The following is a 26,544-nucleotide window of genomic DNA, read 5'->3' on the forward strand; positions in this document are numbered from 1 at the left end:
GGAGGCCTCTCCTTTGTACGATGGCCGTAAATTGAAGCAGACTTCATGGCAATTAACAAACGTAAGACTTGTATTACCGTATTATCTGGTGTATAAGACGATTTTTTTAACCCTGGAAAATCATCTCAAATGTTGGAGGGGGGGGTCTTATATGCCAGGTGCAGAAACTTCCAAGCTAGACTGGTCACCACAAATGGTGGGGGGAGCTGAAAAACGGCTGCGGAGTTCCGCTCTGGGCCCCACAACAAACTCCAACTCCCAGAATTCCATAGCAAAGAGCCAGACCTAGAGTTAACGCACTGCCAAGCCTCTTTATTTCTCCAGTGTGGATGCAGCCACAGTTCTCCTCCTCCTCTGTCTCCCCCTGGATCCCATCCTCCATTTCACAGCAGCAGCAAAGGAATGCAAAGCTTGCAGCTGCACTATTTTGCAAGCAAAGCAAAGGCAAAGCAATGCAAAGCAATGGGGAAAGCGGAGCCAAAGCCTCTCCAAATGGGACTCGAGAGGCTGGGGCCGGAGGGGAGCCTCCTTTTTTCCCTGCCAGGTCCTGAAAGGGGGTAAAAAAAAAAGAGGCCTGGCTTTCTTTCTTTCAGTATCCTCCTCTGGCCCTTCTCTCTCTCACTCATATAGAAGGAAAGAGATAGGGAAAGAAGGGGGAAAGGGTGGACCTTTTATTTTTAAACCCCAGAGTGGGTTTTGTGGTGCTGCAAGGACCCACTTCAATGGCGCGAAATGAGGATTTTGCACTAGAAAGGGAGGAGAGGGAGGCTGCATCCACACTGGAGAAATAAGCCAGCTTGGTACCGCTTTAACTGCCCTGGTTCAAGGCTATGGAATTCTGGGAGTTGGAGTTTGTTGTGGGGTCCACTCTGGGCCCACAACAAACTCCAACTCCCAGAATTCCATAGCCTTGAGCCAGAAAAGAGTTAAAGTGGTGCCAAACCAGGTTATTTCTCCAGTGTGAATGCAGACTGAGTGTGCTGAGGGGAAAAAGACACCCCTCTCTAAGGCATCTCTTAGCCTTAGCATGCGCTGGAAGAGGGGTAGTCTTATATGCCAAATATATGCCAAACTCTAACTTTCAAATGGAAAAGTCGGGGGTTGTCTTATGCACCGGAAAATACGGTAACTTAATATTCAGGCATCTGAGGAAGTAGACTGAAGTCTAGAAAAGCTCATGCTGCCAACTTCTTTCTTTCAGTGAGTCTCAAGGGTGCTACAAGATCTCTCTACATATTGATTCCACAGATTAACATGGCTGTATCTTTCAATTCTACCACTTAAGATTCAGGGATTCTACTGAAACCAGAAATGACTCCAGGCTTCATTGGAGAGGCTGCTGTATTTCTTGAAGGTCTAGGAGCCAGAGTAGGCCCTAGTTTGTTCTCCCCCCACTCAAGGAAAAACTTTCTCCATAGTCCCCTGAACTGGGTACCTTCTCAAAGAGTGTGTGTGTGTGTTGGTGAGGAATGTCCCTTTAAATTTTTCTGGCATAAGCTGTCCATCACAAATCCACAACAAGATCTTTGCCAAAATAACTTGGGAAATGAGGAGAACTGGAAAATAAATCCAGCAACAAAGGAGCAGAGTCAAATCTGTATTTTAAACAATTAATTTGTTCTAATTACATAGCAGCAATCTTGCCCCAGCTAACAGAGGCTTCAGAGCAAGTCAAGAAAGCACCAGCTGAGCACTGCCAATCCTCCCAGCCCTCCCAGTACCAACCAGTTTGCTCTGGTGAGTGACGGCCCAGCCTCCACCCCGGGGCATCAGGGCAGAAATACAAATGGAACAGGATCCAAAACCAGTATCGCTTACATGCATTGGGCGCAGCAATTCTTCCCACACAACACAAGAGAACATAAACATTCCATGTGGGTTTGCTCAAAATGATCTATGCCAACGGAACAAACAACGGAAAGCAGGGAAGAATTATACAGGTGAATCAAGAACAACTGAAGACACTGAAGGAAGCCTACCTGGAGCACAAAGTATCATGGATAAAACCCCTCAGTATGAAGTAGCTTCCCTGATTGTCAACCCTGCAAAACCTGAAGGCCCTCATACCCGTTCTGCATTACTGGCCTGTCTCCTACACAGGGAGAGGTGCATATATGAACTGCATTCAAGTAACACAGGCCTCGGTTGCATACTGAGCAGGAAGGAGTCCTTCATCCTCTTGCACATTCCCCTAGAAAGCAAGCACCACGGGGACAGTGGAAGAGGCCCTGTTATTGCTGAGATGCCAAACAGCAACCCTGAGCTTCCTGAATTGGAAGAACCACAGTGGGCTTGGGACACAGTCAGACCCAGTGCCAGCCCAAGCAACTGTCATGACCAGAAACTAGACTGACCTGACTGGGAGGGGTGTGCCTCTCAAGCCAGAGAAGTCTGACTGCCTTCCGCAGCCGCACCATGAGCTAACGAGGAAACTTCTATTTCTTCCATCTCTTCCTTCTTCACCCAGAGGAAGGGGAGGTCCCCCACATTCCGGATGTTAAGGGACTTCCCTGCTGCTGCCGCCACCTCCTCTTCTTCTTGCAGCTCAGAACATTTAGTCCATATGCTCACAATCATCTTGAGGGTGGCGCTACGCTCCTCCAGTTCCTCCCCGTCACTCTGCAGCAGCAGGTTGCCAAGCTCCTTGCTGATAGATTGGATCTTGTCCTGTCGCTCCTCTGACTCTGCTGTTGCTTGGGGCTCCGGGGTGCCTTTGGAGTGCCCAGGATACTCCAGCAAGTTCTCCCCCAAGATGGACAAGTGTTGGTATTTCTTCTGCCAACGCTTGGCCACCATGGCTTCCTCCACGACCTGTCGCTTAGCCAGGAGCACAGACAAAATGTGTCGGCAGGGCAACTGGTAACGGCAGTAGAAGTAGCAGCTGCAGCTCCTACCTCCTTTGCTGACCTGGTGCGTGTCCTCCAGCAGTTGAACCACAGTCTTGTGCCTGGTGGAATGCATGAGCTGGGTGGACTTCTGTACCACGTCCCACTCATTCAGACACAGCTGATAAGCGAGGTCAGTGCAAGTCTCCTGCACAGCGGCCAGCATGGTGGCCACAGGCTTGGCTGGACTATGCCTTGTGGACTGCTTGGGAATCTCTGTGGCCACTTTGACCGGCAGGTGCTGAGATGCAGTGCTGGAGCTGTGCTTCACAGAGGCCCGGGTCTGGATTTTCAGCTCCTCTATGAGGCTGCTGGGGCTGTCCTCCTCCAGGTTGGAGAAACCCTGGTTCAGGTTCTCTAGGCCTTTGGTGTTGAAGCAGTCGGCGTACTCCATAAAGCGAAGGATGCTCGTCTCCAGGGACAGTTGTGTGGTAAAGAGGTTTGACAGTTTCTGAGTTATAAGATCCAAGCTGTCTATGTACGTGCTGCAGGAGTGGAGACCCTTCTTGGCATGCATGTACCACAGCATCTCGCAGGAGAACCAGTGGGTATGAAGGTACTCGTACAACTCTGGGTCTACCAGGCGCTTCACGAGCCGAGACAGGGTGTCCAGGTTTGTGTTGGAGGTGGAGAAGACGGCCTCCCTCAAAGCCACCTTCAAGTTGTTTCTAAAGGAGAAAGAGGTGCGGGATTCCTTCAGCTTCTTTTCCAGGAGCCGCACAGTGTGGTAGACAGAGAGGAGCACCTGCGCTGAGGGGAAGAGCTCCTGCAAGACACCATGGTGGAGGAAGGACATGTCCACAAAGACCACCTTGATCTTCTGCGCCTCCGGGTTAAATTCCCTGAAGGAGGAAAGCATTTTGTGCACGTGCTCCTCTGAGTCTTCCTTCAGAATGGCAAAGTGTACCAGCTTCCCCACCCGGTCCTTGCTCTCCACCAGGAAAGCATACAGTATGTGGCCCCTCTCGCTCAGCACCTGATGCAGCAAGAGGCTCTCGGGGAACTTGACAAACAAGCTCTTCATTTTGCTGGTCTGGAAGTTCAGCAGCTTCAGGTCCTGGTCGTTGCTCATGGTGATGGAGGCCAAAGAGCCTGCGTCCACTCGCAGGAAGTTTTTCATCACTTCAGCAACTCGGGCCAGAGTAGAGTTGGAGCTGCCATTTTTCTCTGTCTGAGGGACTTCCAGCTGCTTGAGAGGGGAAGCAGGCAGAGGTTCCTCAGAATCCACTTCAACGGTCATGCTCTCATCGCTCTCCACTTTGACCTTCATGCCCAGGTCAGCCTCCATATTACAGGCTTCCACCCCTGCGGGCTCCTCTCTGCGCAGCTTGGGCGGAGGGCTGCCACAGGCTTTAAAGGCAGCCATCCTGGCTGCCAGTCTGGCCAGAGGGGAAGGTTTAGAGTCAGAGAGTGCCTTGGCCTCCAGATGGATGTGGTTGCAGTTCAGTTCGGTGATCACCAGCTGGTCTAGCTCCACGCTGTACTGCAGGACTAAGTATGCCGGGCACAAACGGGGCTCCAGATGCTGCTTCTTATCGTTGTTGGGTTCTCTCAGTCGGACACAGCCAAACTTCACCTGCATGAACCTGTCAGATCAGAGAGAAAAAGAGAGGCTGTAAGGGTGGCATCCAGCCCAGTGCAAGTGGGGCAATGCTGTAGGACACTGCAGCTGCACTGAGGGCCAAGAGTCTCTAGGGAACTTTGTAGGCTAGATGGGATTTGGAGGGGCTCAGGGTTAGAGGGCATGTTCATCTGGTCCTGGAGACTTAAATTCATTTAGATTAACAAGGTATTCCTCTACTATCTCTTTACTTATTCTGTGCTGAAATTCCCCTATTCTGTCCTCTGCTCCATTATCCTCAGGTTGAGCACCCTTTGCCTTTTCTGAGAAGACTGAGGCAAAGAAGGTCTTGAGTAATTCTGCCTTTTCTCTGTCTTCTCTTAGCATTTTGCCATCTTCTCCACGCAGTGGCCCTACCGTTTCCTTCTTCTTCCTTTTGCTGTGGACATATCCAAAAAATCTCTTTTTATTCTTTTTAACCTCTCTAGCAAGCCTGAGCTCATGCTGCGCTTTAGCTTTTCTGACTTTACCCCTACACATGCCTGCTATTTCTTTGAGCACCAAATTAGGAGGAACAGCTAATACTCCAGAGGACAGGATCAAGATTCAAAATGATCTGAATAGACTAGAAAGCTGGGCCAAAGTTAACGAAATGAAATTCAAGACAGAGAAATGTAAAGTACTGCACTTAGGGCAGAAAAATGAAATGCACAGATATAGGATTATGGGGGACACCTGGCTGAATGAAACTACATGTGAAAGGGATCTGGGAGTCCAAGTAGACCACAAGTTGAACATGAGTCAACAGTGCGATGCGGCAGCTAAAAAGGCCAATGCAATTTTAGACTGCATCAATAAAAGTATAGTGCCTAGATCAAGGGAAGAAATAGTGCCAGTATAGTCTGCTCTGGTCAGGCCGCACCTGGAATATTGTGTCCAGTTCTGGGCACCACAATTCAAAAAGGACATTGAGAAACTGGAGCCATATGTCCAAAGGAGGGTGACTAAAATGGTGAAAGGTCTGGAAACCTTGCCTTATGAGGAATGACTCAGGGAGCTGGGGATGTTTAGCCTGGAGAAGAGAAGGTTAAGAGGTGATATGATAGCCCTGTTTAAATATTTGAATGGATGTCATATTGACGAGGGAGCAAGCTTGTTTTCTGCTGCTCCAGAGACTAGGACCCAGAGCAATGGATGCAAGCTACAGGAAAAGAGATTCCACCTAAACATCAGGAGGTACCTCCTGAGAGTAAGGGCTGTTTGACAGTGGAACACACTTCTTCCTCGGAGTGTATTGGAGTCTCCTTCCTTGGAGGTCTTTAAGCAGAGGCTAGATGGCCATCTATTGGGGATGCTTTGATTGGATTTCCTGCATGGCAGAATGGGGTTGGACTGGATCAGGGCCCGTACGGTCTCTTCCAACTCTATGATTCTAGGATTCTAAGTGTCCTGAGGCAGGCACCTTGCTGATCCTGAGCGTGCCTGCACTGGCCAGCATCTAGATGGGAAACAGCCTCAAAATCGCCACCTATGGTACCCCTTCAGTGGATGAACGGCAAAAATATGAATGTGCTCAACATAACCAATTAGAGCCTACTGAATTATGGAATTCCTGTGGACATCATACAGTTTGGAGGGAGCAAACAGGCCTGCCACAGAACTTGAGCTGGGGGTCACAGAGGCCAGGTCTGAAGAGGAGGGCAGGAATCCTCAGGCCAGATCAGACTTTGCTGGCAGGGATCTTCCTATGCTTTACTTCAAGAGCCAGTCCCTACTACCCTTCCCCTCAACCTTCCTGCTTCAGGATCTGCTGCAGTCCTTCACTCTCCAGGCCAGCTGTGGACCAGAGGATTGCCAACGTGGCCCCTCTGTGCTACCAACCACTGCTCCTAGCTGCCTTTCATCTTGGTTTGCCTAGCACAACATCCTCCTACACCTGTTGGCCACAGGACTAAGAGGTTTTGCTTCCTTTCTTGATCATAAACGCCAGTTCTTCCTTCTTGACAACAGAGAACACAAGAGTTGGTAGAGACTGCAAGAGCCGTCCAGTCCAATCACATGGCAATGCAGGAACATCCTACATGCTTATTTTTTGTGAGTCTTTCGAGCTATGTGGCCATGTTCTAATCTAGAAGATGGCCACATAGCCTGATAAACCCACAAAAAACTATGGATGCCAGCCATGAAAGCCTTTGACTTCACATCCTATATGCTGTTTTACAAGACCCCAATGGACTTGTAAAACAACAGATTAACCTAAAATCTTTCTTCCAAAGGGAGATTCTCTCCTGCTAGCACCTATTCTCAGCTGCCAGTGATAGCAAGGTGACAGCAATCCTTTGGAGAGCTAGCTAAATATCTGTGATTCATCCTATTACAGGCACACACCTTCACTGCTGCACAGCATCTGCTGGAGTAGAAAAACCAGGTTGGAGGTTACAGGTACAGTGCTGGTTCCCAAGCTCAGCTCCATTTATTGCCCATCTTGATCAATACATGCTCACTTATTGCACACTACAGTGTGGCAACAGTGGAAACTTAAACTATAAGTGTTAGTAAAAATTCAGTAAAGTGCTATGTGTTTTAATGTTATTGTAGGAGACTCATGGAACAACAGCAAACAATCCCATGAAAACATATCTTTGGTGTAGCATTGTGCAGTGGAAGACAGGGGCTCTGCATGCCAAAGATCCCAAGTTCAATCACCAGCAGCCTCTCCAGTTAAGGAGATGTCAAGCAGCAAGGGACAGTTTCCCAACCTGAAACTCTGGAAAGCCACTGACAGTCAGAACAGCTAAGACGGGGCTTGTCCCAAAGTTAGCAGGCTCAAATGTAGGGCTGAAGTCTCCTCCACTCCTGACTAGTACCATGCTGCCTTGGGATGATAAGGGTTATCTTACAGCAACATCTGGGTTCAAAAGACTAGGATGGAGAAGCTAATTATCTGACTGAAGATTCAGCACCTTCCTATGAGGAGAGCCAGAGAGAAAATAGGCAAAGCTAGGGCAAGCCAGCATTTCCGGGACCCAAGAAGGCCTTACAGGGAATTCAGCCATATTTTGAGACAGAAATACTATAAAGAAGGAATTGCTGCCCCTATGGGGCTGCTGTGAACGAACTTGGTTAAAAGATAGAGACTGGTCCTTAGGAAAATGTGTTCTGTAGTTCATCTGGAAAACCGCATTCTGTAAGAACTGCAGTGTGTTTGTGAAATACATTCATCTATTTGAGATATATATATATATATTATATTCTGCTTTCCTTCCAATCTGAGATCCAAAGCAGCTTACAAATATGTAATTTATTTGTTTCTTTTAAATGTTACCTTTCCTTTAATGAGCTCAAAGCAGCACATATAACTCCTGTACCTTCTTTATTGTCACAACCCTGTGAAGTTGGCCAGGCTGAAAAATAGCAACAGGCCGAAGGCTATCCATTCAGTTTCATGGCTCAGTACAGTTTAATCACGTAAGCCCTACTCTGACACTATAAACTAGAACTTTGAGATGAGTAAAGAATGGGATGTTTGTCAGGTCTGAAGAGACAATCTGCTGTTAGGTGGATTTCCAACTGGCTGGCCGGCCGGCCGCACCCAAAGAGTGCTCAGCAATGGTTCCTCTTCATCCTGGAGGAAAGTGACCAATGGGGTGCCACAGGTTCTGTACTGGGCCCAGTGCTAGTCAACATCTTTATCAATAACTTGGATGAAGGAATAGAGGGCATGCTTATGTATAAAATTTGGGAAAAAATGAGATGCAGAGATATAGGATAGGGAAAACCTGGCTTGACAACAGTACATGTGAATGGGATCTAGGAGTCCCAGTAGATCACAAGTTGAACATGACTCAACATTGCGATGCAGCAGCTAAAAAACCCAATGTGATTCTAGGCTGTATCAATAGTGTATAGTGTAGACTGAGAAAAGTAATAGTGCCACTCCTCTGTTCTGCTTTGGTCAGGCCTCGCCTGGAATTCTGGGCAATTCAAAAAGGATGTTGAGAAGCTGGAGCATGTCCAGAGGAGGATGACCAAAATGATGGAAGGTCTGGAAACCATAAAGTCCTGTGAGAGACTTAGGGAGCTGGGGATGTTTAGCCTGGAGAAGAGAAGGTATGATAGCCCTGTTTAAGTATCTGGTGTCATATTGAGGATGGAGCAAGCTTGTTTTCTGCTGCTCCAGAGAACAGGACATGGAGCAAGGGATGCAAATGACAGGAAAAGAGATTCTACCTAAATATTAGGAGGAACTTCCTAACAGTAAGAGCTGTTCAGTGGAGGATGCTGCTGCCTGTCAGAACCAGTTAGCACCAGTTCTGCCATTATAAGAATATGGGCAGGGGAGGGGCATGTTGTGTGGGTATTCATTAAACGTGTATAGTATATTGAGTTATAACTGGTTATGTTATTTGTAGGGGTTAGTAATTACAGTATTAGGATTTAAAACAGGGAATGATATTAGAAGCTGCTAGGTTTAGGGGGGAAGCGGGGAATGGTTAGTGTAGTTTGTGTGGGAATTGGGGGGAAGGGATGCAGCGGTGAGGCCTGAGAAGTGTTATCTGTTATGACTAGCTTGCCTTGGTATGCAGTGCTGGCGATGGTACCAAGCCACTTCAAGGCTGTGGGAAGAGGGAGGGACTTGGAAAGCAAGGGCAACCATGGCAATGATGGAATGTCTCTCTTTGAATGGCTGGGGGAAGGAAGGGAGGCTTTAAGTGGGGTTTGGAATTTGGCAAGTTAAGTTTGCTTAGACGTGTTCAAGGGACATTTCTGAATAAAGCTTCTTAATCAATTGAGTTTTATTTCTGGAACCAGTTCTGAGTGCAGATCTCACACTGCCTTGGAGAGCAGCGGAGTCTCCTTTGGAGGCTGTTTTTAAAGAGAGGCTGGATGGCCATTTGTCCCAGGGAGGGCTTTGCCTGTGTCTTCCCGCATGGCCAAAAGGCGTTGGACTGGATGGCCTTTTTGGGGTCTCTTCCAGCTCTAGGATTCTAACCTGTTTTTGTTTTAGTTAGTGTAAGATCTGAACTACAGACATGAAGTTTTGAGAAGGGGGCCTCTTGCAGGGCTCTCATTTAGAAGGCTGTCCTAAGTCAAAGCGGGCTGGATGGCAGAGCAAGGAGGGAAAAGGACTCTTGGAGGATGTGACTTGAGTGAGCAAGCCTAGGCTTGGGACATGGATAGTCTCACTCATCGCCACCCCGCCTGCGCCACTCGCGGTCGCGTTCTTACGTGACATCTTCGCGGATGTTGGTCCCATTCTGCCGGTTGTAAAACCGGACGGAGATGCAGCTCCTCAGGCCGTAATGCAGCCGGTTCTCCTTCTTGTAAGTGCCAAAGCACTCCCGGAAGTCCTCATAATTCTTGAAGCAGGATCCCAGCTTCATGGCTGCAGCTGGCCCTGGGGCAGGCGGCACCTTCCTGCCTTCCTTTCTAAGTCCCTGGGGGCTAGCAGCCCATCTCTCTCCTCCACAAGAACTGCCACTTATTCATTCACTCCCTCCTTGCTTCCCCCCCCCCCCAGCCTTCTGGGGTAACAAGAGCGTGTGTGTCTCTGTGAGCATCAATAGTGTGCCACCTCCTCACCACAAGAACCAGACCTCTGGAGGGGATGGTGGGGGGGGGGGGGGGAGGAAGGCTCCCTGGCCTCTCCTGGGGGCCCAAGGCAGGAGGCGGAACCCTTTGCTGCCCACTCAGGGGGCCCTTGCCTCCTCCTAGGGCCAAAAGAGAGAGAGGGCACTTACCCCTTCCTGTCTACTGGGGGGGGGGCTTGGCTTCTCCTGGGGCAAAAGGGAGGGGGCTGAACCCAGTTGGGGCCCCTTTGGCTTCTCTTGGGGTCAAAAGAGAAGGGCCATCCCTGTCCTGCCAGACTTAGCCCCTCGGGGCCTCCCTTGGCTATTCCTGGGGTCTGTCCATTCAGACCCCTCTTTGGCTTCTCCAGGGGCCAAACTCAGGAGCCTTGGCCCTTCCCTGCCCACTCTGCCCTTGTCCTGCTTCTGGGCGTACCCCCTTCCTACCCACTCAGGCCCCTTGCCTTCTCTCCTGGGGCCACATGGGGGCCTCTTCGCCCCTTCCTGCCCCCTCTTGCCTTGGCCTCCTTGAAGCCTCTCCTCCAGGGACCACGTGCCACTAGAGCAACCGGGCTTTCTCCCTTCTATTGCCCTTCTTCTTCTTCTCCTTCCGCTTCCGGTTGCGCGGGAGAACCAACCAGGTCAGCCCCGGCGCCTGACTATAAACCAGGACTAAAACCCGCCCCTCCGACTCCGCCAGCCAATCGGGAGCCACGGCGCAGACGCTCGACCAATCACGAGGCGGGACGCGGCCTAACGGACGCGGAGGCGGACCAACCACCTGCCAAGAGCGGGACTTCCGGTTTCTACAGCCACACCTCCGGTCCCTCCTTGAATTCTACCCCCTCCGAGGCCTACTTCCGGGAGGGTCACATGACCGCCCAAGATGGCTGCCGCCAGGGACGCCGGCCGGCTCCGGGACGCGGAGGAGGGAGAGGACTTGCGGAGCGTCCTGGTGACCAGCGTCCTCAACCTGGAGCCGCTGGACCTCGACCTCTTCCGGTCAGCGGGGCGCTCTTCCGGTTGAGACCTACCTCTGAGGGAACCCTGGGATTTGTAGTTCGGGAGGGAGGCGCTAGAGCCGGAGGAGGCTTGCCATGAGGAGGCTGGGAGCGTGGCTTTCGCCCAGGGTCAGCTGGGGGCCCACTCCCCAAGCCTTGCCCTGCTTTGTAGGACAAGTGTTCTGCCAAGTTCCTGAGGATGGAGCCCTTTTGCTAAGGCTTTAGAGTCATAGAATCCTAGAGCTGGAAGAGACCACAACTCACTCTGGAATCCTGGGAAGCGTAGTTTGGGAGGGAGGCACTAGACCTCCCTGGGACCCATGTTCTTGTTGTCGTCGTGTGCCTTGTCTTGGGATGTCCGGAGGAGGCTTGCCATGAGGAGGCTGGGAGCGTGGCTTTCGCCCAGGGTCAGCTGGGGGCCCACTCCCCAAGCCTCGCCCTGCTTTGTAGGACAAGGCCTTCTTCTTAGCCGGAGTCTCAGCCAAGAGCGTGGCCTCCACACCATTAGCCCCAGAAAGAGGGGGCAATGCCGGGTTTTGCTGCATGAGAGCATCTGTGTCCCTTCTTGAGTCAGAGTCAAGCTGCCCATGAGGCGCCTTGGATTCCATCGAATCGCATTCAAGCAAGCGTCTCCTGAAACAGCCACCGCCTTCAACCATTTCTTAATGTCCTGGCAGAGCTTTATTTTGCCCTGAAGTGTTTGTTTGTTTGTTTGTTTACAGTGGTCCAGGGCAGACATGTTTAGCTCTAGAAAAAACGGAAAGAGCAGAGACACCTTTCATTGAGGATAAACTCTGGGAAACCAAAGAGGGATCTGTTGATTCCCAAGACAAACGCAGGCGGCTGCAACTATATACCAGCCGCTCTTGGATTTGGCCTCACGAGAACAAGCCTCATGGCCTTCATAGAAGCTGGATGGAGTCATCGACAGCTGCTCCCAGCAGAGATGCCCCAATCTTCTTGTAGCGCCTTAGTTAAAATGCATGCAAGCCCTGCCACACTTTTACCAGCGCCTTCTTTGATTGTGACAAAAAGATGCAGAAATAGGAGCCCTGGTGGCGCAGTGGTTCAATGCCTGCGCTGCAGCCATTCACTTGAAACCACAAGGTTGCATCCTTCCGAGGAGGGAGCTCAAATGAGGACCCAGACTGTTGGGGGCAAATTAGCTGACTTGCTGTTCACCGCTATGATCTTTGGAATAGCGGTATATAAATAAAACAAATTATTAATGAAAATTAAATCATTTTGGGAACCAAGATATGAGAAATGTTGCTTCTGCTGTCAGTGAGCCCAGCTCTCAGCCCAAAGAACCTGCTTCAAAAGAGCGCTCCTTTTATTTAGCGCGACCCGAGCCACGCCTGGCTACTGAGTTTTCTCATTTCAGTCCTCTTTTGGGGCAGCCTTACATATTAATACAAAAACTGCATTTTTATTTTTTTTTAACAAGTAATCTGTTTTAATGTTCTAACAATTTAATTCTGTTTTAACATATGACTTTTCTATGTTTTTAATTATATTGTTTTTAAATGCTGTGAAGCCCTTCTGAGTCCCAGTTCTGAGAAAAGAGCAGGATACAAAAATATGAAAATAGTAATAATATTAATACAAAACACACACACCACAACCCTGGTTTCGACAGATGAGGTGAGACTCGAACCCTGGCCTCTAGAGTCAGAGTCCACCTATCTCTGCAACCCAAACAGACTTTGACCTCACTGTATGGATATAAAGAGATCTTGTAGCACCTTTGAGACTAACTAATTAAAGGAAAGATATAGTAAATGCATCTGAGGAAGTAGACTGAAGTCTAAGAAAGCTCATGCTGCCAGTTTCTTTCTTCGCTAGGTCCAAAATACACTATAGAAATAATCCAGTTTGAGACCACTTTAACTGCCCTGGCTCAATGCTAAAGAATTCTGGGAATTGTAGTTTATTGTGGCACCAGAGCTCTCTGACAGAGGCAGCTAAATGCCTCACAAAACTACAGTTCCCAGAATTGCCTAGCACTGAGCCAGGGCAGTTAAAGCAGTCTCAAACTGGATTATTTCTGCAGTGTGTTTTGGACCTTGGAGAGTCTCAAAGGTGCTACAAGATTACTGTGTTTGAGCTCACTATAACTCTTGCGGACACCTGGGATGTTGGCTGATAATTCTAAGGACTGCACATCCCAGGATTGCTCAGGATGATGGAACTACATGGCAATTCCACTGGGATAATTGTAAAGGACAGGAACTCACTTGCTTCTGAGGTGGCTATACATGGGCCTAGCCTTGCCCTGCCTGGAACCAGACACAGTGGCCTGGAATGAACGTACCTACCACCCAGTATAACGCCTCGCCTCTCTCTGTTTCCTTTCCCTCAGCGGGAGGCACTACTGGGTCCCAGTCACGGAGCGACTCTTTGGGGGGCAGATTGTCGGCCAGGCCTTGGTGGCGGCAGCCAAGGCCGTGAGTGAGGACGTCCATGTCCATTCCTTGCACTGCTACTTTGTCAGAGCAGGTAATAAGGAGCCCCTCCTGGGAGGAGGAACATTGATCCTGGAGCAATGCAGCCAACCAAGACTGTCTGTTGAGTTGCAGGCTGAAAGTGGCATAACCCTTCCTTCATCCTTTCTTCCAGGGGATCCCACGGTGCCGGTCCTGTACCAAGTGGAGCGCACCCGCACAGGGAGGAGTTTCTCAGTGCGATCGGTCAAAGCTATCCAGCATGGGAAGCCCATCCTCATCTGCCAGGCCTCCTTCCAACAGGCGCAGCTTAGCCCTATCCAGCACCAGTTCCACATGCCAGAGGTGCCATTCCCAGAGGAGCTCCTGACCAATGAAGAGCTCATCCACAAATACCTTCAGTGAGTGGTGGGGATCATATCTCTTTCCCTCTGCTGGAGGAGATGCTGTGCTTGAGGGTGGGCAGAAAGTTAACCTAAAGCTGAAGTCCTGGGTGTGTATGAGAGTGAGAGCTGCCCAGGTGCCCTTTTTCCACTTGTGCATAACTCAACAATCCTCCGTTGCTTGAGGCTGCAGAGGTTCTCTTTTCTGAAAACATGGAGAACGATGGGGGAGGACCTTCTCTAATGTTCTTTAAGTAAGCAGGAACCTCATCTGGGCTAATTGCTTTTAACCTTGCTCTGCACCTGCATCCAATTCAGAACTCACCTGTGGCTCCCCTGCATCTCTGAGAGTTCTGGGCAAACTAAGGAGTGTTCCCCGCCACCCCTGCTGGTCCAAGCAATGGACAGTCAGAGCCTCTGCGGCCTTCAGCAAGTGTGAGATGAGGGTAACCAGCCTGCCAACCACTTTGGCTGTACAAGGATAGAATCCTAGAGTCGGCAGAGACTCCCAAGGGCCATCCAGTCCAACCCCATTCTGCCATGTAGGAAGACACAATCAAAGCCTTCCCTGTGAGAGATGGCCATCCAGCCTCTGTTTAAAAACCTCCAAAGGAGACTCCACCACACTTTGAGGCAGTGTTTGAAATGGTGCCTTTAATATTTCACTTTTAAGAAAGTCCCATCCATCACAAACAGTATTTCCCTAAGTTTACTGAAATCAGCTTTCTTATGTTTTTGACTACACTAGGCTTCTCCTTTCTGCTTTATAACAAAACTCCATAAGAAGGGTCCACTTGATCCCTCCACTTTCACCCCATTAACCAGGTCAACCCTGTTGATTAGAATCAGATCTAAAACAGCTGATCTCTTTGTTGCTTCTTGGACATTGTCAGCAAGGCAAATGAGGAATTTGTTGGACCTTAACTGTTTGGCAGAATGTGACTTCCAACAAATATCAAGATAGTTGAACTCCTCATTACTGCTACATCTCTCCTTTCTGAATATGTGGTCACCTGTTACAGAAATACACCCACGTCCTCAGTCTGATTTGGAGAACTGTAGTAGACCCCCAACACCACCACAAAGCTGTTGTTTCTCTCCCCCTTAATTTTTACTCAGTTACTTTCAAGTTGGTTTCCCAGATTTAAGTCATGGATCTCTTCACAGGAGTAAATGTTCTTGACATATAATAATAAATAATATATATATATAATAAATGTTTATTTATAAACCGCTTTTCCAACGATGAAAGCGGTGTACATGTCGTTAATCCAACAACAGTAAAAACAGTAAAAAAGAGTCTACATCTCAGCTGATAATGCTCCTCCTCCTTTCCTGTTTGGTCTGTTTCTCTGAAATAGGCTGTACCCCTCCATTACTACATTCCTAACCTGAGACTCATCCCACTAGGTTTCAGTGATGTCTATTATATCATATTTGCTTTGCTGTGTTAATTCTCTAAGAATTGGGTAAATTGGGTAGGGAAGCTGACTTGAAGGCAAAGACTATCAGGGAAGCTATGGTCCTCCAGAGATGCTGTGGGTCTGCAAGTCTTGTCAGCTCTAGGTCAACAGTCAGCAGTAAGAGATGATAGAAGCTGCAGTCTGACATTTCCTGGAGTACCACACATTCCACATCCTGGCCTTAACACAAAACATAGCAGTAGTGGTTGTTGTTGTATGCATTCTAGTCATATCCAAGTGAGGCGACCCTAAGGCTACCTTATCACAGGTTTTTCCTGGCAGAATTTGTTCAGAGTGGGGTTTGCCTTAACCTTCTTCTGAGGCTGAGAAAGTGTGACTTGCCCAAGGTCACCCAGGGGTTTCCATGGACAAGCAGGAAATTGTAGCCCACTGCTTGAACTGCTCCAGTATTCAAAACACAGTTGCAATGGTACTCACTCTCCTAAATTTGCCTTTCTAGCCACCTGATTCCTGTCTGTATTTTCAAAGGGACCCAAACCTCCTGGAGCAGTACCGCCAAAGGCTCACTAAGATGTTGGCACAAGAAGTTCCCATTGAGATGAAGCCAGTGAACCCACCCGATCTCTATCACCGGAACTTGCAGGAGCCCAAGCAGCTCTTCTGGGTGCGGGCCAAAGGCTACATTGGTAAAGTATGCCCACCATGCTCCCTCCCTTCATCCCTCTGGTTTGCCACATGCTGCCCTAGAAGAGACTCCATGGCTGGGACTAAGAGAAATCCCCCATATCAAACATCTGTCCCTCAATTAGCTTCTGGGCACAGTATAAGGTGTTGGTTATTACCTATAAAGCCCTACATGGCCTGGGTCCAGCTTACCTGAGGGAACGCCTCCTCCCATACAATCCTTCCCACATTCTCAGTTCCTCTGGTAAGAATCTCTTGCAGTCTAAGAAAACCAGACTGGTATCGACTTCCCAGAGGACATTTTCTGTTGCCGCTCCAAAAATTTGGAATGACCTGCCGGAGGAGATCTGCCATATAACATCTTTGGAGGCCTTTAAGAAGGCAATAAAAACGGCTCTCTTCCAACAGGCCTGGCCTTCCCAAACTGACCTCCTTGGAATTTTTCACTCTCCACTTGCATAGCTGTTCCCACCGGACTGTGATCATGATTGATTTTACTGACTATTTTATTAGGAGCATTTTATTGGGAATTGTTGTTTTAACGCTATTTTAGGGTGGGAGGGAGATAGGGAATTAGGATTTGATATGTCTTGTTATGTTTTTACTTGTCGCTTGTTGTATCGTAATTTCATTGTTCTTTTGTTTGTTGTTACCCGACTCGATCCAATACAGGGAGAAGCAGGATACAAATAATAATAATAATAATAATAATAATAATAATAATAATAATAATAATAATAAATTGTTATGCCTTCCTTTGGATCGAGATGCAGAACTCCAGCCTCCCATCTGCAACCCAGCCTCTGTTTTGCCAGAGGAAGAGGGTCATAGAGTGGAAAGTGCAGCTCTGCTGTCTTTCCAGAAGTGTCCCCCCCCCCTGTGGGCTAGAAGTTGGCTTCATAGCATATTTTGTTTGTTCATCTTTGTATTCCAGGAATGGGCAACAGACGACCACATTGGGTTCCTTGGATCTTACAGGGCCACACCTTCTTCTTTTTTTAAAAAAGGAAAGTGTGGCCCTGTAACATCCAAGGAATCTTTTTAAAAGATCCAAGAGATCTTTTTTTTAAAAGGGGAGGGTGGCATAGGGGGCAAGTTAGGGGTGTTTTAGCCCCAGGGCAAGAGACCTTTTTCTGCAAGAGAAGGTGACTTAGGAATTAACCTCTAGCTCTAGGGCACTTCCTGTTGGGAAAAAGGATTTCTACTGAACGTATAAAAGTATGTTTGGGACTATGTTATGTGACAATTTTATGTGCCCTGGAGATGGACCTGAGGGCAAAAAGTCTTGGGGGAAAACTTTTTTGTGTGTTTGTAGGATGCAGTGGTCAGGGCAATTCTAGCAGCACTGCTCTACCTATTTCTCTATGAGCAGCTAAGGAGGGGTCTTTTGGGTCCATTGGGTGGAAGGATTGCTGTTCCCTTTGCAGGCAATGTTTATGTGTTTCAGGGGATTGTGACATGAAGCTGCACTGTTGCGTGGCTGCCTACATCTCCGACTACGCTTTCCTACACACAGCCCTGCTGCCCCACCAACACTACAAGGTTGGCTTCCTGGCCTCCCTCGATCACTCCCTGTGGTTCCATGCCCCCTTCCGAGCCGACCATTGGATGCTCTATGAGTGTGAGAGCCCCTGGGCCGGTAGGTGCTGCCTTTGTGTGGTGAGGAGGGAACACTGCAAGGCAAAGAAGGGTCTCGTGAGAGGGAACTGACGCTGCAGCCTCCCTCTTTCTCTTTCTGCCCCATCCCAGGTGGGTGCCGGGGACTGGTGCAGGGGCGGCTGTGGCGCAGAGATGGTGTGTTGGCTGCCACCTGCGCCCAGGAAGGCGTCATCAGAGTGAAGGAACAGAGAGCTATAAGCAAGCTATAGTAAGTACTCCCTCCCCAGCTATGGTTCCTGGCAGGAGGTGCCAGCTCAGCCTTCATGGATGTGAACAAGGCCTCCACACTTGACCCTGAACCTGAAAGCATCCGCAGCAAGAGGCAAGCCCTGCAAATGGGCAGATGGGCAGAGAGACTTGGAGATGGAAGTACAGATTGTGTGGTTTTTATTGGGCACGTTAATTACAGACTGGCCCATGGCTTTCCAGATTACCAATAAAGTGACTGAAGCTCCTTGCAAGGCTCTGGTCTCTTGGGGGTGCAGGGTGTGTGTGTGTGTAAGTGAGTAATCAGGGACCCTTCCTTCCCCATGGAAGGAAGGGGACAAAAAAGTCATGGTGTTACATCCCTCCTCCAACCCACTCCCCCCATTACCTTTTCCCTAGTATCCCATCTTGTGGTGGTTGCAGTGCAATCCGTCCATATATATGAGTCCAGTGAGCAGCGACATCACAGTTCATAAGACCGCTATCCCACCTGCCGCACCTCTGTCCAAGATGCTTGTGGCAAGTGCTATCTTCCCTTTTTCTTGTCAAATCTTCAAGCCATGCTACAATTCCTTCTCAAAAGAGAAGGAAGCATCGAATCCCTGTACTACACAGACGCGGCGTCTCTGGGCCAATCCTGGCAGCAGCAGCTGTTTCCACTCAGACCAAGGAACAAGTGGGGTCCTGGCTCTCAGAGGCTGGGGTTCCAAGAGGAGAGGGTCCAACTCACCCACGTCTGCTTGATTCCTGCTCACTCCCCAACTGCTGGCTCCTCTCTGGCGGTACGCTAGCTAGGCCGCAGCCGCCCCTTCCTTCCTCTCATGGCAGGGGCTGTTTGATGAGCAGCTCCTTCAGGGTGGGCGATGGGAGCAGCCCTCCTCCATGGGCTACTTGCAGGCCTTGGAGGCGGGCCTCGGCCTCCCTCTTGTCCTTGCCCAGAGTCGAGGCCAGGTGGATGTGAGTCTGCAAGAAGGGGGCCAGGAGCGTGTGGCTCTCTTGGGCTTCCAGGAGACGCAGGGCCTGTTCACAGGAGGCATAGGCATTGTCAAACTGCTCCAGCTCCTGATGGCACACCGCCAGACCGGCCAGGGTCAGCAGAAAGTGCCCCGAGCGGCTAGCACCCAGCTTCTCCTGCAGCCGGTGGGCGTTGGTCCAGGCCACCAGGGCCTCCCGGTACAAGCCACTGCAAGTCATGCGCTGCGCTTCCCGCAGGTCCTCCAGGAAGAAGAACTCCAGGTACTCAGCTGAGCGCCGAACCTCTGACAAGGAGTGCAAGTGGGAGAGGAACTGCTCAAAAGCCCGGCTCCGCTTGGCAATAGTCTCTGCGGTGAAGTTGCGCCTTAGCCGCTTCCGGGGGAAGGAGATGTCTGCCATGTCAGCCCCGAAGCGCCGGCGCAAGTGTCGGTTCAGCCGCTCAAAGTCTGAGTAGCGGCGGGAGATGGTGGCAGGCGCCTTGTCAAACTGCCCCGCCTGGATCAAGTAGATGGTGTAGAGCTGTGGAGCAGAATGGGAAGAAGGGTGAGGGAAGCTGTCCAGATCTACTGGATCCCCTCCCCATGGCAAAGCCCAATGGCGATCAGCAGGCAGGCGTCTCGCAATCCGCACACACACACAATATATTCTCTCTCTCACTCCACAAGCAGATTCCAAAAGCAGAGCAGGTGAGGTGGTGGCGGCGGCGGCAGCAACAGCCAAAAGAGTTACCTGAGGCTCTTCTGAGCCAGCCATGCCCAAACCGCAGCAGAAGGGAAGAAGAGAGAAGAGTCAGGGCCCCCATGAGGACAAAGTAAAGGACAGGAGCAGCACAGCCACAAACCCACTGCCTTGGGGGAGATGGAGAACGACTCCACCTGGCCAGCGCTCCTTTCCCTGGCTTAGAACCGTGGCTCCCAAATTTCAGTCCTCCAGATGTTCTGGACTTAGCTCCATCCAGCTGGACCAGTGGGAGTCCAAAACATCTGGTTTGGATGAACTGGGAATGTTGGGTCAAAGGAGGAGGGCCGGGGGAATCCAATCTGTCTCTTCAGTTCCCTCTACTGCCTCATGCCCCGAGAGGTTGGTTCACCTCCATCTTTCTCTGCTGATCAACAGTCGAATTCCCCTCCTTGGCTTCCCAAGGGCCCATCCTTCCCCTCCCTCCCACCGTCACTCACCACGTACTTGGAGTTGCGCTCGTTGACCACATTGGCGCTGGTAACCTCGAACAGGAGGCGCTGGGGCACGAAGCTGCCCCGGGATTTCCGCCAGAGCTCCTGCAGCTGCCTCGTGAGCATGTTGCTGCCCCGGCGCTCAGCCGAGGGAGGGCTGTGCTCTGTGCCAAAGGGGAGAATGGGAGTGGGAGAGAGAGAGGGCACAGATATTGGGGTTGGGGGAACTGGTCTGCCGTCCTGCTGGACCACCGCTCCTGCCGCCCTTGGAGTGGGATTCCTGCAGCACTGCAACCACCAGAAGCCCTAGCAGGCATAGCCAGGGATGGAGAAGGCTGGCAGCTGCAGTTCAGCAACATCCAGAAGTCACACCATCCCTCCCCAAGATGGAAAATGGGAGGCCTGCAGACAGACCTTTGAACTTTAATTGGATTGTAATCAGGTTATTAAGGGCTGTGAATCAACTTTAGGATCATGTAACCTAGGTCTCTACATCTGGATGCAAAGGGATCTTGTGGCACCTTTGACACTTAACTGAGAGACAGAAATTGGTGGCATCAGCTTTCACTAACTTAAATGATAGAATCATAGAGTTCGAAGAGACCCCAAGGGCCATCTAGTCCAACCTCCTGCCATGCAGGAAATCACAATCAAAGCATCCCCGAAAGATTGCCATCCAGCCTCTGATTAAAGACCTCCAAAGGAGACTCCACTGTTCTCTGAGGGAGTGGGTTCCAGTGTCGAACAGCCCTTACTGTCAGGATGTTACTCTTAATGTCTTTTCCTATAGTTTGCATCCATTGTTCCGGGTCCTGTTCTCTGGAACATCCTCAATATGACATCCCTTCAAATATTTAAACAGGGCTATCATATCACCTCTTAACCTTCTCCAGGCTAAACATCGCCAGCTCCCGAAGTCGTTCTTCATTGGGCTTCATGGTTTCCAGACCCTTCACCATTTTGGTGGCCCTCTTCAGGATATGCTCGTTTCTCCACATCCTTTTAAAATTGTGGGGCCCAGAACTAGACACAGGATTATTCCAGGTGAGGCCTGACCAAAGCAGAATAGAGTGGCACTATTACTACGCTAGATCTACTTCATCAGATGCATACTTAAGCTTATGTTAAAACTTCTTTCTGAATATCACACTACACCATTACAGTGCTATTATTCCACTTTAACTGCTATTGGTGACTCCTGTGGTATCCTGGGATTTGTAGTTTAGGGAAGAGCATTTAGAATTGTTAGCCAGAGAGCTCTTGGGCCTGAATAGACTAGAAACCCCAGAATGCCACAGGAAGCAGCCATCCCAGTAAAAGTGGAATAAGAGTGCTGTAACAGTGCAGCACTGTCTCAAAGGTGCTACAAGAACCTTTTGCATACTGATATTCCAGACTGGGATCTCTGCACATGGAGTAATGCATCAGAGGTGCTACACAACCCTCAGGCCAAGTGGCAGAGTTGCACCATTGAGCCACCGCATCTAATCAGCAGCTGAAGGCACATCCATACACATTGGTATACTACATGCACAGTTTTGTTCCTGCTGTTTCACATTGGGCAAACATATCTGTGAGCAACTGGATTCGAGCCAAAGTGTCCTGCTGAGTCTAACAGTGCAGGAAATTTAAGCCTTGTTCCCGCAATGTGTGTGTTTTTCATACCTTGGCCCCATAGCTAACAATACAGTTGCTCCTCCACTTTTGCAGGGATCCATTCCAGAACCCCCCTCTGCGAAAACCAAAATGCACATATATTCAAGCCCCATTGGCATGTATCGGGGTGCGTTCCCATGGGTGTGCGTCCCATTGTTTCCCCCTCCGTTTCCTGCTCGTGTGTATGCGAAGGACACGGATTTCAAGTCCGCAAAAAGGGGTGGCTGTATATTCTTTTCAAATGATGAAATGTTCCCGAGACATCATGCCCACAATCTGTGTGGAATTGGGAATGCCCCCCTCCTCCTGGCATTGGGGTCCTCCTTACCTCCATTCTCTGCATCCTCTCCAAGGAGCCCAGGATCTAGGGGTCCCCCCTGGCTCTGTCTAGCCACAGTGGGGGTCCCCCCTTCCTCCTCTTCTTCCTCCTCTTCCTCTCCTTCCTCCTCCTCTTTGTCATTGCTGGTGAAGCTCAGGGTCCCGCTCAGCCGTGTCGAGAGGCCCTCCGTGTCGTCCTCCAGCTCAGAACTCTCTGGGAACTCTTCGGCCTCCAAGCTGCAGCCGGCCAGTCCGTCCCGCTCGCCTTCCCCAGTCAGCGCGTGTCTCAGGCGTTGCAGGATGCGGGACGCCATGGGGCCGCGGCCGTGGGGAGCCCTGCAGGGAAAGAGGGCAGTTGGGGTCAAGGTGCAGGGCCTAGTCCTGACTGCCCCCCAAGGCTGAAAAGGCAGCAGACGGGGGATCGTCCTCAGGCCAAATTTCTGGAATCCCCCTCTCTTTGCCTCATTCCTCTCCTTCCTCATGGCAGATCAGGACTCTTGGAAAAGAGATGCCACCTTGACACTAGGAGGAACTTCCTGAGAGTAAGGGCTGTTCGACAGTGGGACACACTCCTTCCTCGGAGATTATAGTGGAGTTTCCTTCCTTGGAGGACTTTAAACAGAAGCTGGATGGCCATCTGTCAATGGGGATGCTTTGATTGAGAGTTCCTGCATGGCAGAAGAAGCGGGTTGGGCTGGATGGCCTTTTTCCGGTCTCTTCCAACTCTACGATTCTATGATTCTATGCTCTCCTGGAAGTGCATGCCACTGGCCCTTAGGGACAGGGTCTGTGGCCCTTGCTCCAGATTCTTTCTAGTAGTAGTAGTAGTAGTAATAATAATAATAATTTATTTATAGCCCGCCTCTCCCCAAAGGATCAAGGCAGGCAACAATCATAAAATCACAATAACATAGTTAACATAATCCCTAACCCCCAACTGAAAACTACAAGACATCATAAAACACAATCAAAGTTACTAAAATTAATCTAACACTCATTAACATGAGGCAGTTGTGGGAAGAATGAAGCAACCAGAGTTATGGGACAGACATGGGACAATGGGAGCCCGTTTCAGTCGGGGAGGAATTGGAAGGGACCCCAAGGGCCTCCAGCCGTTTCCTATGCAAAAGGGCCATCCAGCCTCTGTTTAAAAATAGCCCCCAAAGGAGGAAAGGCACCTTACTGTTCAGGTGGAATCCTTTTTCCTGTAGTTTGAATCCAGTGCTCCATTAGGTCCTATTCTCTGGAGCAGCAGGAAACAAGCTTGCTCCCTCCTCAACATGACATCCCTTCAAATACTTAAACAGGGCTCTCATCATATCCCCTCTTAACCTTCTCTTCTCCAGGCTAAACATCCCCAGCATCTCCCTAAGTCTCTCCTCAGAGGGCTTTGTGGTTTCCAGGCCCTTCACCATTTTGGTGGCCCTTCTCTGGATACAGTCCGAAGTTCTCAAATCAGAGGCAAGTGTTCTTAACATTTGCTACAAGGGTTAAGCTCCATGGTTGGCTTTCATGATGGTTAACCACCTTGCAGACCTGCTTTAGTTCCAAAAAAGGTACATACGTATTTAATGAATAAATTAAAATGTCATGAGACTATGAAGAATCCATGGACAGCTGCCTCTTGTATTGAACATCTGGCTGGCCGCTCCGGGTTCTGGAATGAGAGCCTCAAGGACTCAGATTCCCCCGTTTGCTGGCCCTCCTTTGGACCTGCTCCAGTGTCTTCATATCCTTTTTGAATTATGGGGCCCAGAACTGGAGACAGGATTATTCCAAGTGAGGCCTGGCCACACTTCCATTGATGCAGCCTATTGAGCCTTCCCTCCCTTTGCTCTCTCCTGGAGGCGCATGCCGCCAGCCCCCATTGACTGGGTCTGTGCTCCTTGCTCCAATATTAAGGCAGAACATTTATCCCGCAAGCACAGCACAGAAAAGGAGCCCTTCTGTTTCTCTTGGCCAGCAAAAGCTCTCTTGGTGGCAAAGGCCCCTGGGGATGGCATCCAGAGGCAGCCTTCCTCTAAGGCTGAGTCTGCACTGCAGAAATAGCGCAGCCTGAAGCCCTGGCGCCACAAGGAGCTCCCATGGCACTAAGCCAAGAAAGGGCAAGCTGCATCAAACTGCTTCATTTCTGCAGTGCGGCCATCATCACCCAAGGTTTCTCTGCCCTCCCTCCGTTTCAGGTCTACTACATTGTGGCCGTATTTATTAACATTTAACATTTATGTTAAGGCAACTTTAGAAAAAGTTAAAACACGTAAAAGTATTATTATTATTATTATTAATGATGATGATTATGTTATTTTTATCCCGCCTTTCTCTTAACCTGGGACCCGAGGCGGCTAAAGGCATGAAAAAGACATGAAAGCAGCCATTAGAATCATGGAATTGTAGAATCGTCGAATTGGAAGAGACCCCAAAAGGGCCCTGATCCAGTGCAGCGCCTTCTTCTTCTTCTTCTGCCCTGCAGGAACTCTCCATCCAAGCATCCCCTGAGAGAGACCGAGGGCCATCCAGCCTCCGAGGAGGGAGGCTCCACTGAGATCTGGGAGGAAGGAGTGGGTTCCTCTGTCGGACAGCCCTTCCTCTCAGGATGGAAGTCCCTGCTGATGTTGAGTGGAATCTCTTTTCCTGGAGCTGGCCTCCATTCTCTGGAGCAGCAGAAAAGAAGCTCGCTCCTCCTCCCTTCCAGTCCTTCCAGACTCGGGCTCTCCTCCTCCTCCTCTCCCCTCCTGACCTTCTCTTCACCTTCATGAAAACCCTGCAATGAACGTTGTACAGAACCTTTGAAGGACCGCAAACATCAACTCTAGAACACAGCCAAAGCCGCCCCCTGGTCCTCCGCCGCCTGAGCCTCAGCCAAGGCAGCCCTGAAGGGCCCTCGGACGGACCTCGCAGCAAAGGAGGAGGAGGAGGAGGAGGCCTTTGGAGAGGGCTTGCTCCTTGGGCCCCGAAGGAGATGCCTGGCGCCGGGCTTCGGCTGTTGGAGGGCGCCTCTGTCTGGAGACCTGCCTCAGCCTCAGCCTCAGCCTCAGCCTCCTCCCGGGGACACAGCTGCTGCCCAAGGAAGCCCCCAAGTCGGAAACAGCTGGAAGAAGGCAGGACGCGCCCCAACAAGAAAGACACAACGCTGGGACGGACGGAGGGCCAGCGCTGGGCCTTTGGCCAGAGGCAGAGAGAGAAGAGAGAGCCTGGCCCAGGGGCTGGAGCCTGGAAAGGCCTGGGCTGCCAGGGACCAGCCAGGCCTCCTCCCCGAGAGAAGGGGCCTGCTCCTTCGGGGGCCATTCGGGCCAGCAGCCGGGAAGCCGAGGGGGATCGGACTCGACGGCAGGAGAAGAAGGAGAAGGAGAAGGAGAAGCAGCAGCCCCGGGGGCTCAGCCTCCGAGGGGAGCCAGCAGCAGCAGCAGCAGCAGCAGGAGGAGGAGGAGGAGGAGGAAGATGGCTGGCTGGCTCCCTCCCTCCCTGGGCTCCTGGCGCCAGGGGGGCCTCCCAGGGAGGCAGGGGAGAGGAGAGGGGACCCGGCCGGGGCTCTCTCTCGGGGGGGAAGGCTCCTTCCTTACCCCGGAGGAAGCAAGGAAGAAGCCGGGCAGCGCTCTCCGGGCTCCTCCTCCCGGAGCCTGCCTGCCTCCTCTTCCCGGCGGACGAAGCGAGCCCAGGGCCCACCGCAGGCAGCAGCAAAGGCCCGGCAAGGGAAGGGAAGGGAAGGGAAGGGAAGGGAAGGGAAGGGAGGAGGCGCCTGGTCAGGAATCTGGCCTCAGCCCCGAAGACAACCAGGGAGGCCAAGAGCAGCCCGGCCCAGGCTGCAGCCCCCCAGCATTGGATCCTCCTCCTCCTCCTCCTCCTCCTCATGCCAGCCCTGCGCCTTGGCTCCAGAACACCTTCCAGGAAAAGGAGGAGGAGGAGGAGGAAGGAAGAGCAGCCCTCCAAAGAGGCCCAGGCAGAGGGCCCCAGGCTCCCCGCCCAAAGCCCCACAGACCTGGAACAAGGGCTGAGGAAGAGCAAAGAGGAGACCGGGCCAAAGCATGGCTTCCTCTTCAACATAAAGCAGACAGACCTCATCACCACGAAGGGCCCTCCCAAGGGCCTCCCCAACAAGGAAGAACTAGACAAGAAGGGACCACGGGGGGGGGGGAGGACAGGGGGCCCAGGGCTATTCAGCATCTTTATCAATGACCTGGATGACGGAATTGGGAGCAGACTTATCAAATGTGCAGATGACACCAAATTAGGAGGAATAGCTAATACCCCAGAGGACAGGATCAAGATTCAAAATGACCTGAATAGACTAGAAAGCTGGGCCAAAGCTAACAAAATGAAATTCAACAGGGAGAAATGTAAGGTACTGCACTTAGGGCAGAAAAATGAAATGCAGAGATATAGGATTATGGGGGAGACCTGGCTGAATGAAACTACGTGTGAAAGGGATTTGGGAGTCCCAGTAGACCATAAGTTGAACATGAGTCAAGAGTGCGATGCGGCAGCTAAAAAGGCCAATGCAATTCTAGGCTGCATCAATAAAAGTCTAGTGTCCAGATCAAGGGAAGTCCTAGTGCCCCTCTATTCTGCTCTGTTCAGGCCCCACCTGGAATAACACTGTGATCAGTTCTG

General features: G+C 50.7%; 3 protein-coding genes across 5 annotated transcripts; 1 reads left to right on the plus strand and 2 right to left on the minus strand.

The window, feature by feature from the left end:
- Positions 1–1,519: 1,519 nt before the first annotated feature.
- Positions 1,520–10,833, minus strand: ZSWIM3 (zinc finger SWIM-type containing 3). Its single transcript, XM_089513395.1, has 2 exons — positions 9,676–10,833; positions 1,520–4,471 (listed from the first exon to the last, which is right to left on the minus strand). The coding sequence occupies exons 1-2, from the start codon at positions 9,828–9,830 to the stop codon at positions 2,377–2,379; spliced, it is 2,250 nt and encodes a 749-aa protein (XP_089369521.1). The 5' UTR covers positions 9,831–10,833; the 3' UTR covers positions 1,520–2,376.
- Positions 10,830–18,069, plus strand: ACOT8 (acyl-CoA thioesterase 8). Of its 2 annotated transcripts, none has more exons than XM_089513401.1 (6): positions 10,830–11,015; positions 13,377–13,513; positions 13,634–13,859; positions 15,794–15,951; positions 17,466–17,588; positions 17,699–18,069. In XM_089513401.1, exons 1-6 carry the CDS (start codon positions 10,900–10,902, stop codon positions 17,815–17,817), a joined length of 879 nt encoding a protein of 292 aa, XP_089369527.1. In that variant the 5' UTR covers positions 10,830–10,899; the 3' UTR covers positions 17,818–18,069. The 2 variants fall into 2 exon arrangements, with proteins under 2 accessions (XP_089369527.1, XP_089369525.1); XM_089513399.1 differs by having other exon boundaries at positions 10,832–11,015; positions 17,397–17,588.
- On the minus strand, positions 18,048–25,640 carry SNX21 (sorting nexin family member 21). 2 transcript variants are annotated; one of them, XM_089513398.1, is made up of 4 exons: positions 25,497–25,640; positions 21,947–22,272; positions 19,969–20,126; positions 18,048–19,309 (listed from the first exon to the last, which is right to left on the minus strand). In XM_089513398.1, the coding sequence occupies exons 2-4, from the start codon at positions 22,248–22,250 to the stop codon at positions 18,635–18,637; spliced, it is 1,137 nt and encodes a 378-aa protein (XP_089369524.1). In that variant the 5' UTR covers positions 22,251–22,272; positions 25,497–25,640; the 3' UTR covers positions 18,048–18,634. The 2 variants fall into 2 exon arrangements, with proteins under 2 accessions (XP_089369524.1, XP_089369523.1); XM_089513397.1 differs by lacking the exon at positions 25,497–25,640 and having other exon boundaries at positions 21,947–24,470.
- Between the last annotated feature and the right edge of the window lie 904 nt (positions 25,641–26,544).

The sequence above is a fragment of the Sceloporus occidentalis genome, unplaced genomic scaffold, assembly GCF_023333645.1.
Source record: "Sceloporus occidentalis isolate IW3139 unplaced genomic scaffold, rSceOcc1.0.p SCAF_3, whole genome shotgun sequence".
Lineage (NCBI taxonomy): Eukaryota > Metazoa > Chordata > Lepidosauria > Squamata > Phrynosomatidae > Sceloporus > Sceloporus occidentalis.